The sequence below is a fragment of the Melitaea cinxia genome, chromosome 24 (assembly GCF_905220565.1).
Source record: "Melitaea cinxia chromosome 24, ilMelCinx1.1, whole genome shotgun sequence".
NCBI classification, from domain to species: domain Eukaryota; kingdom Metazoa; phylum Arthropoda; class Insecta; order Lepidoptera; family Nymphalidae; genus Melitaea; species Melitaea cinxia.
Window position 1 is genome coordinate 10,615,199 of NC_059417.1, and position 11,134 is coordinate 10,626,332.

The following is an 11,134-nucleotide window of genomic DNA, read 5'->3' on the forward strand; positions in this document are numbered from 1 at the left end:
GTACACTCCGGCACCGGTGCCAGACCCCATTTTGGAGCCATTCTTGTAAATGCGGACCTCACGTATGCCGGACTGGTCTCTTTCAGCCTCAAATGGTTGTACATGGTATTTCCTTTCGAAAATAGTTATAGTTGTTTGGGAATCCTATCACATGGAGCAGCAAGTAGTGGCTCATAGCTCACAAGGTTGCTACAAAGTTTATTGTGTGGACCCTCTTGGTTGCACCACAAGCCCAAGTGTTTTAACCTGATAGCTGACGTAGTCGCCTCTTGTTGTATAAACAAATCAAGCAGTGCCAGGTAAAGCATAACCTCAAGAGCTGCCGTGGGGGCGCATGCAGCCAGTGATTGCAGAGCATGCTATTCTCTGAAACCGGTGGAGCCTATTTTTAACGGTTGTGAGTTCTGTTTTCTGCCACCAGATTACCGCACCGTAGGTGATTATAGGCCTGACAATGGTTTTGTAAAGCCATAGAGTAATTTTAGGTGATATGCCCCAGCTTTTGCCGAAGAGCCGTTTGCATTGGCAGAGGATTATGCTGGCTTCGTTGATTTTTGAGTCTAAATGCCTGTTCCAAAGAAGTTATCTAGGATTACTCCAAGATGTTTGACCTCCTTGGTTAGGGCAAGACTGGTGCCAAATAATTTAGGGAGTTAAGGTTCCCTAAATTCCGTTTATTTGTGAACATCACAAGTTCCGTCTTTGCGGGGTTCACTGTTAGTTCGCGATCCATACACCACTGTTCAACGACTTTTAGTACGGCCCTCGTTTGGTCGCAGACTGTTCTCTCAGACGGTCCACTGACGAGTACAGTTAAGTCGTCTGCATAGCCCAATGTGAGAAATCTGCGGTCATTGAGCAAGGTGATCAGTTCGTCTATCACTATGTTCCACAGAAGTGGGGAAAGGACCCCCCACTGCGGACACCCCCTCGCTACAACGCCTCTAGTTGTTTCATTCACAGTGAATTGGATGGTCCTGTACTTTAGCATGCTGTCAATCTACCCGGCAATCGTGTTGTTGACTCCATGCTTAGTCAGGGCTCGGCTTATGCTGGTGAACTTAGTTTTTTCAAAGGCCCCTTCAATATCAATAAAGGCGCCTCGGGTTGATGTTATGTAGGGCAGAGTCCGATGATTTGCCCATTGAGTAGGCGTGCTGGTTGGGATTCAGAGGTTGCTCAGCCAGAGTTGTGCTCCTCAGCTCCCGATCTATTAGCCTTTCCAGAACTTTCAATAGAAAGGAGGTAAGGCTAATAAGGTCTGAATGATTTTGGTTGCGAGTAGTCTCCTTTGCCGGGTTTGGGTATGAAGAATACCTTGACTTCCCTCCATATCTTTGGAGTGTAGCAGTAAGCTAAGCAGCTCCTATATATGGAGACAAGGTGGTCGATTAGTTTCCTATCACTCCTTATTAGCAGACCTAGAAACACATTATCCAGTCCTGCCGACTTGTATGGAAGGAAACTGTTGATGGCCCATATTACTTTGTCATGTGTGACAATTTTCTTGGCGGTGATCCAGTCCACCATTACAGGTGTGTTCTTTGGCTCTTCCTCCCATGCCACATTACTTTCGATTTGGCATCCTGGGAAGTGTGTAGTTATTAACAGTTCTGAAGTTTCCAGATCCGTTTTGGTGTGAGTTTTATCCGGTTTTTTCAAGCATCCCAGGTTGTGCACTGGTTCGCTGCACAGTATATTCTTGATTCTGTTCGCCTGATTGTTTGTTTCAATGTTGGTACAAAAGCGCCTCCACTCGCCAGCACTCCTTCTTCCTCATTCTGATGCGCCTTTTGTAGTGATATTGGGCTTGCTTGTAGGCGTCCCAGTGGTGTTCTAGACGAGTATTCTTTGCTCTATTGAACAACTAATTGCATAATATAAATTTATTGGTATTATGTATGTTTGACGCGTTAGCGACGGTCACAGCACTGGCTTATGGCTGTTGCGTTGGCCGTCGCTTGGTCAATCCCTGCACATACCATACATTTATATTGGCCATATAGATGATTGTAGTGGTCTGGGCGTTTGTGCTTGTGTCTTGTGTTTACGGACCACCAAAACGGGAGTAAACCCTGGCGGGGCCCGGACATTTGTGTAAATACTAATAATAATAGCAATAGATTTCAGAAATGTCAATGTGAGTTAAACTGCAAGCGACTTCTAGTAAAATATAACAAATTGTGCTCCAATATTAAATATTTAAAGCATGGACAGATTACATCCACTGAACCAGTAAAAATTCCCTCCTTACAAATACTTTACAATAAATGGGTTGTCTGGGAGAAATGGCTAATTAGCCATAAGTCCGCCCATTGTACTTCACTGTCTGTAACTATCTTTATGCTTTGTTTGTAATGTATTCGTGGTGTAAAATAAAGTATAAAATAAATAAATAATAAATACTTTCATATATTTCCTACCAAATATAAATTTTCAATAATAGTTCTAATATTTTAATTATCATCTTTTACTGTTTATATAAATATTAATATCATGAAATTAGATGTTTCACCAGATGTGGATAACGCTATATGACAGATGACGATACAGATACTTTGACAACGGGATGTAAAATAGGCCAGTAGGACCAGTTTCTCAATCAATAAACTGCAACTTTTAGATTAATATAAATAGAAATATCTCATAATATAGTAGTATTCGATATTAAAAAATAATAATGAATCAAATATATTACTGTCTGATACTTATCTGTCAAATAGTATAATCAATATTATCCACAACTGGCCCTTAGTCTAGAAGTAGACAATTTCTACGCAATTCCAATTTTATGAAATAATTATTGTTATTTGTAAATATATTTTAAGTTTTCAAATAAAATTCGATTATTATTTATATAATATTTTTATTTCTATACCTAATCATATTAAAATGTAGTTTTAAGCTCGAGCTGCTATACTTTCCTCAGAAGTTGGTTCTTTCACATTGCTGAACGGATTGACTGGTGATCTCGCATGATTCTGTAAAATAAATTTAGTTAATATTAAATATGTTTTAAACTTTATTGAAGTGAAACTTCTTTAGGCGCATAAGGGTAAAATTTTTACGGATAAAACTCAATAATAATAATATTAATGTCACGAAGATGTGCAACGTTATTGTCGAACAACAGAGCCACCTAGCGCGTACTATAGAAACTACAAAGGTTTACTTACATTAATATCGATAGTATTACATTGCAAACTAACTAGATGGTGCTGGAACGGAAATCTAAAGCTTTAGATTTGTATAAATAGACTTAAAAATTAGTTTGCCAAAGAAGTTTAACTTCGGACATGTGTACTTTGTAGACACGAACTTTTTTTTCTTATTGTAATGCATACTTATTTGATACAAATACACCAAATATTTTAATAAAACACGAAATATCCTTATGTACCAATAACTATAGTCTATAATATCTAACACATATAATTGCAACTTTTTCTTTAGTAATTGGTTTGGTTTCTTTTAAAATCACTCACAAAATCTAATATGTAAAATTTTCGTTTCACAGTGTTGGGGGCCAAACTCCTACAAAACGGCTGGATCGATTCTTTTGACAATTTTTGTACATATTTGATAGGTCTGAGAATCAATCGTAAACCATTTTTTAAATCCCTAAGTTATAAAGGAGGCCCACCCCAAAATATTTTTATTGGTTATTGTGGGTTTTTTTATTTTCTTATGATTTGGCATTAAAAAATACATACAACCCTAAATTTTCACCCTTCTATCACCAGCCCCTATTTTTCAATAGCGTTTAGCGGCAAAACAACGTTTGCCAGGTCAGGTAGTATAAGTACAAGTAATTTTTATACAAATGTGTATTTGTATAATTTTATTTTCACAAAACACCCCAAGTATTAAAAATAATAAATTTTTCATCTTTTGAGATCAAACTTACCAATTTTTTCGCTCTCTCTATAAGTATAGAAAACGCAAAGTGATTCAGTATAACTCCTGTAGGTAACGCGACGCCTTGGAATCTGTATAATTGCTTTACATCGCTTTCTGGAGAGCCTTAAAGTTATAAACAAGGATATAATTATAACTAAACGTAAACAACAAAAAATATCATGAAATATAAACATTATAAATAAATTGCAAATGGTGGCCTTTGTTATAATAATTATATTTAAAAATTTAAATTAAAAAAAAAGGAATTAATCAAAAATCGACATTACAGCTATTTAGCTATTCTTTGATAAATTAAACATGTGGTCCGGGAGCCAGTGACAGATTTTCTTGCCAATTTCCTACCAATTTCCTACCAATCGAAACTTCGTAAAATGCATATGGACAGTGGCAGCCCCACCCACGGAGTCGCAGCTGACGGTTACGAATATTCATAATATAAATCCCTAATGTATTTTACGAAGTTTCGAATGGGAGGAAATAACTGACCAAATTTGTACCTGGCTGCCGGACCAATATTTAATATTCCCAAAAAGAATTAAAAAAGATTGATACGATAATCTTTACATTTTTTTTTTTAACAAGTACTTTTGTACAAAACTAATAATCTTTAATGATTTCAACCAGTGTGGCACAAAATATGTATACACATATTTCTTATATTGGCTTGATATATTTTAAAGTTTAATAACAAACTGCTACAATTTGACTTACCGATTAGTTTGTGAACGGATGTGACGGCAACTCGACCTATCTGTCCCGTGTTACTGATTAACGGACCTTTCGATATATCCACGTACTTGTCCACCTTATATAAAGTAACTTTACCTGAAATGTTAAAAACGAGTGTGCTTTAGACCACTGGACTGAAGTAAAACTACTTTAGCTTCATCTGACTTATATCTTCCTTTCAACATCCGTTCACTTCGTCTGATCACACTTTTCGTAACGCTCTCGTCACGCCTTCACCAGCCTACTCCCTAAGTCAGCGTACGTAAAAAAGTAAATAAGTTTTACTTTAAAAACATAATAAAGAGCATGATGACACAAGAATGGAGGGTATAACAAAATCCATTTTACTCAAAAGCCTGAAAGGGGAAGTACCGCAACCTTACAGAAGACACAGCTAAATAATACTGCTCTCAAATGGTGTTATGTTCCTGTGGTGAGTAAGGTGGTCAGAGCTCCTGGGGAGGGTCGGGATAGGGTAGGACTTGTGATGCTTCTGATGTTGCAGACGTTCATACGCTACGGTATCCAGTTACCATCAGGTAAAACGTAAGCTTGTTTACCAACCTAATTGTGTAAAAAAAATTGGTTGTCGTAAAGTCGGTTTACGGACGATAGTTTTAAGAGAAGAGAGATAAATGTGTGACAAGCCAACGCCTCGGGCCGATCATGCCTCTCTGTCGCTTATTCCGCGCTCCCGCTTGCACGCTCAGGCTCAGGCGGAACGTGACACTTTTTCGTGCATGCGGCCGTTAAAAAAAAATCAAATAATGCATTAACTTACCAGTAGCCTTAGCAATACTCGGTATTTGCTTGACCTTATGTTGATTATCAACGAACATTTCTAAGGCTAAATCCATTGAAACATCCAGACGTTCTACGGGCAGTTGTTGCCTTGTCAGCTTGACATACTCCGCGCTGAGGGTGTGTAGCTCTTGAGGAGTTGGTTTCCAATCAGGTAGGCTTGGTAGATCTATGTCGTATATAAATGAACCGCTTCTTACTGGAAATAAACTGGGTATTACTGGTTTGAACCGTGTTCCTGGATAGTTCGACATTAATACTAGTACTGGCAATTACCCAGTTTTTGGTATAAATTATGTGGATGTTATCAGAGAGATTATTCTAACAATGGATGAGCTATAGTGTAAGGCTTAATACACATACAGAACATACAGAACGCAACGCAGCAATCGACTTTTCTGTAGTTAGTCATTTTTAACATAAGTTTTGTACAGTTAGGACAAATTAACTATTACAGTGAACGCCACAGATTAGCCTAAACTTACTTATTTGTGATTGATACATCAAATAACTTTAGTAAAATCCGTGAGTGGTGACGTCAACTCACCCTCAACTTACAATTCCTAACTCATATTGCAACATGTAAGGTACCTACTGCTCTACATTGTATTTAGTCTATCATTGCCGAGCTTAAAATCCAAAAACGCACGCCTCTTACTCCTTTAAAACTATAGTTTGTAAGTTATACTTATCAGCGCCATCTAGTGACTTGTTTAAGAACTAATGATCGACCACATAACGATTAAACAGATGGCTCTGATGTACTTTCACATTATATGATTATATATATATTACTATGATAGAAACAAAAAATATTTATTGTAAGAAAATTTACGAATTTTTCAAAACTTAAGTTTACTAAAATTCATTAACTTCACTAAATAAAACCGTAAATAGAAAACTTACTGTCAGGTCCTGGGAAACTGTGCAAGTGTACCGGTATGTTATCTTTGAAGGCGACAGTCGCACAAACTCCGAGCAGCAGCGAGCAAGTACGCCAAAACGCTTTGTTCACTTGCTGGGGTTCGGCTATGTTGAATCTTTGCAACTGTAAAATAATTAGACATTTCGTCGATTAATAAACCGACTTCAAAAATAGGAGGGTTCTGAATTTGACTTTTTTTAACGTGTTTTCCGTTAGAATTTCTATCTGGGTGGAAAGGTGATGCTTGTCATGTGGTCCCATTTGATTTTAATCGAGAAGCGACGAGTACTTTTTGAGTTATCGCTAATAATGCGTATTTGTTTGCTTGACTAGTTTTTTGTCGACCGTCGTTGTACTGTCGTTGTCCTGTCATTACCTCAAACTATTTTCAATAGCTACACATACAATGTAACAGCTTTATGTATTACTATTATAAAGCCGGTTAATTGAGAAACATCAATCGAAACCAAATCAAACATTACTTTATTTGTATTATATTAAGGAAACTTACAAAAAAATATTTATAACACCATTTTAAAAATTAAAATAATCTTCGTTATTAATAAATTAATCATAGTCAAATTGAAACTACCACTGATTTGAAATGTAGATTTTGTAGACAATAATTAAATACAAACCCAATAATTAAGCTAAAACTTACTTAAAAATAAAACTAATATAATAATTTCAATAATTAAAAACACAACCCTTAAAATATTAGTTTAGATTATTGAATAAAGTTCTCATCATTACATCATCATCATTACAGCCTATACAGTCCACTGCTGGACATAGGCCTCCACAAGTTTACGCCAAAAATAACGTGAACTCATGTGTTTTGCCCATAGTCACCACGCTGGGCAGGCGGGTTGGTGACTGCAGTACTGGCTTTGTCGCACCGAAGACGCTGCTGCCCGTCTTCGGCCTGTGTATTTCAAAGCCAGCAGTTGGATGGTTATTCCGCCATCGGTCGGCTTCTTAAGTTCCAAGGTGGTAGCGGAACTGTGTTATCCCTTAGTCGCCTCTTACGACACCCACGGGAAGAGAGGGGGTGGCTAAATTCTTTAGTGCCGTAGCCACACAGCACGAATAAAGTTCTATTTCTAGGTAATTTACTTTACTCACTTCTAATGTACAGTTTTCTGTTAATGGTCTGTGCATATCCCAGTATATGGAACCATTAAGCAGCGCCAGTGCACTGGACTCCATATGCCATTCACCCAGATCTAAAATTATATATTTAATTAACTATCCTATTGAAATATTTAATGCAAAAGTTGAAAGTAGTTCACGTAGATAGCTGAATCTAGAACAATATTTAGACCGCCTTTTATTCAGACATTCCCATGGGGTTAGAGGTAATGGCAGGGATGTCAAATACACAGCCCCCGGGCCTAATTGCAATATGTCAAAGAAAACAATTAGGACATCACACAATTCCTCTACGGAAGTTTTAAAATGTGCATTTTTTTTATTTGAATCTGGCCCACCTACACATTCTAAATTTAATATGTGGCCCTCTGCAAAATTGAGTTTGACACCCCTGGGTTATAGAAAAAAAATTATATGTTAGCTATAAATTATGCTGCGTCAGCTGGTATACTTATAATAATAGTGGTTCTTACGTTTTGCACAATCATGAGGCGTTGATATGTCCTTATTCATGATCAAAGTGCAGTCATTAGGAACACCTTTGTAGGTAACTTCTATTTTCTCTATTCTTCCCACTTTCTCCAACTGCCGTTTCTTCTCTAGGACGAAAAGATGGTGACGTCGTTCTAATGCCTCTTGTGTGCTTAAACATCCTTTAAATAATAATTTAATAATTATTGGTAGTGAAAAAGTACTTTTGTTTCTTAATAGATAATTTTGGAAATTAAACCAAAAATGTATATCAGAAAAATATATACTTATACTAGCTTGCACCTGCTGCTTCGCTCACATTGATTTTTTTTTTTAATAAAAAGTAGCCTATGTTACGTCTAATACCTCCAAGAATATATGTACAAAGTTTCGTGATGATGTGTTAAGCAGTTTTCGCGTCGCGTAAAGCATAACAAAAAAAACTTACATTATTATATTACAAAAGAATTATCTACAGTTACAGAGATCTTATAACATCTAAATTAAGTTAGTAGAAAATATAAATATTTAAGTACAATAAAAAACTATAAATAAATAGTATATGTACATAACAATGTATTTATAATAGTAACAAACTAATAAAATAAAATTAAAAGTATTTATGTCACAAATGTTGCTATTTTGCTTTATTTACACATTTTTTAATCCGCATAATTATAAACGAAAGTTTATTAATTTATTAAACTCACTTATAGCGGGTAAGCCTTTTGAATTATGACTTAACAAAAGCGTTTTCGATAAAGATAGTGCACGTTGTTTCATATTCAAATATTATTTTATACTTCAAATAGATTCAATTTACTTTTTTATGAAAACAATATTTTAGGTTATACGTTATACGGAAATCTTATCACAGATGGGATTGACATATACTTTTAGTGTTGCTATCACCTTTATAACAGTTAAGGCCCTTTCCTCATAAGCAAGGTAATAGGTATGTTTCATGGTTTACTATTTGTTCATGTGATATAAATAATAAACTAACGTGATAATCTCTAAAACAGTAGTTTTTTAACGAATATTAACAGTCTTATGAAATTAAAATTATATTTTATAGTTATTTAACATTTTGATATATTACTGGAGTTATGATTCACAATTACACTTCATTTTAAAATTTACTAGTGACATCATTCTAGAAACTTCTTTCAATTTAATAACAATAATAATAATAATATTCTTTATTGCACACCATTAAAAGATACAAACACAAGTAGTACAATTAGAGGAAAATGTACAAAGGCAGTCTTATTGCTAAAAGAGAGATTTCTTCCAGACATCCTTTGGGTATAGGATTTAAATATAGGTACATATTTAATATTAGTAAAGAATCTGTCATTTTTACATGTTAAAATTTTTATTTAAAAAAAAAAGCAATATATCGTTTGAAAAAATATGTGGATTTTAATGTAGCCTTAAAAATAAATTAATTAATCAGTCTAGTGTATACTGACTAAAGCATACACGTTTTTTTTTTAATATTCTTTTTAATCTAAACTATTTAATGTACATACAAGTATCTTTTTCTTTAATTAAAAAAAAAACAAATAACACTTTCAGCACCGTTTATTACAATTTACAAAAATACTTCTTAACCAACCATAGTCCTCTTCCGGCCCCGAGCCCTCACATCTTCATACTTGTTTACAATTTCCTTAATATTACTTTTACTAGAACTCTTATAAGCATCGAATATTTTACTGAATAAGTCTGGATAGTCGTTATGAGTACTGATTAGAGCTCGTTCTAGAACATACAAATCAACACCTTTATCTTCAGCGCTTGAATCAATGTATGATAGACCAAAGTCTATCATTACTAAGTCAACATTGTCATGATTTAGCCATTTTGAGTCATTGACAGAACTGGTAGGGTCTTTTTCCACGAGAAGCATGTTTGATGTAGTCAAATCACCGTGTATAATGTTGTTATCATGCAATTTTCTCACCGTTTTTCCGATTTTTACAGCATAAATATCTAAACTGTTCGTAAATTCTTTATTGTTACTATTTGACTTTGTCAAGTTTATAATGAAATCTTTAACGGTAATGCTGTGTTGAAAATGTTCCATATAGATGCGTCGACGGTCGAAATCTACTAAATACAACGCTGGAGTCCTGACTCCTGCTGACTTACAGCGTACGATCGATCTTGCTTCATTTTTAATTCTCTCTTTGGTAATAGATGTATCCAAATCTGGATGACGATAGTTTTTCTTGAACCTCTCCTTAATAAGTGTGGGTCTTCCAAGGTACTCGCATATGTACAACTTAGCTTCAGCACCCTGTTTCAATATTTTTAGATTTTCACACATGTTAAAGTTTTATAACCTATAAGAAATAAATCCTGAATTAAATTAATTTGCAAACACTATTATAAATTTAAAAGTTATAAATAATTCTGTGTTTCAATGAAATATTTTGTTTATTTTTGTTTATTTATTGTTTAGCGGTTACTTTTGTAAGCAACTAATAAGTAAACATTTCTATTTGACATTTGACAAAGTTGTCAAATTATCAAGACCACATAAAAAATTTTTTGTATGTAAACTATCAAAGTTTGATCAAATAAAATTATTATGAATGATTTAAAAATACTCAAAAGGAAAAATACGCTTAAGGGAAGCGAAAATTTTCCCAATATTGTGCGAAATACTTCAGATTTACAGTTCTGTCTTCTGCGTAGAAAGAAACGTTAGTACGATATGATAAAAATCGTCCTATAAGAACCGCACTTTAAATTCAGTACCAGTTGGCACTTATATCAACTTACTATACCTACGTAGTATGAGTTTATGAGTATTTCACTCGCTGGAGCAGGGGAGGCTGTGCGGGCGTCTGAATTTGGTTGCACCCGTGCCGGCAGTGGCACGACGTACAATCCGAGCGTTTTATCCCACTAATTTATTTAATGGAAACAGTGATTTATAGACACTTTTAATCATTATTGACTGCGATAAATATTCGAGAACCGATTTGGGTGTATAAAAAATAAAACCTCTTTTGAGTGTATACTATTTGGTGTTTTAATATTTTTTAATAAGTGAAAATGTCTGTGGAAGGTATGGAATACGACAATATTGTGCAGAATGGGCCTAAAAAAGTGAGTATTTTC

The 11,134-nt window shown here is 34.9% G+C and overlaps 2 protein-coding genes across 2 annotated transcripts; both read right to left on the minus strand.

Moving 5' to 3' along the window:
- Positions 1 to 2,849: 2,849 nt before the first annotated feature.
- Positions 2,850 to 8,872, minus strand: LOC123665446 (39S ribosomal protein L39, mitochondrial). The gene is made up of 8 exons (XM_045599751.1): positions 8,710 to 8,872; positions 8,002 to 8,181; positions 7,502 to 7,602; positions 6,358 to 6,499; positions 5,432 to 5,650; positions 4,633 to 4,746; positions 3,908 to 4,023; positions 2,850 to 2,981 (listed from the first exon to the last, which is right to left on the minus strand). Exons 1-8 carry the CDS (start codon positions 8,780 to 8,782, stop codon positions 2,901 to 2,903), a joined length of 1,026 nt encoding a protein of 341 aa, XP_045455707.1. The 5' UTR covers positions 8,783 to 8,872; the 3' UTR covers positions 2,850 to 2,900.
- A 696-nt stretch (positions 8,873 to 9,568) lies between these two features.
- LOC123665569 (EKC/KEOPS complex subunit TP53RK) lies at positions 9,569 to 10,346 on the minus strand. Its single transcript, XM_045599859.1, has one exon. It carries the CDS (start codon positions 10,332 to 10,334, stop codon positions 9,612 to 9,614), a length of 723 nt encoding a protein of 240 aa, XP_045455815.1. The 5' UTR covers positions 10,335 to 10,346; the 3' UTR covers positions 9,569 to 9,611.
- Between the last annotated feature and the right edge of the window lie 788 nt (positions 10,347 to 11,134).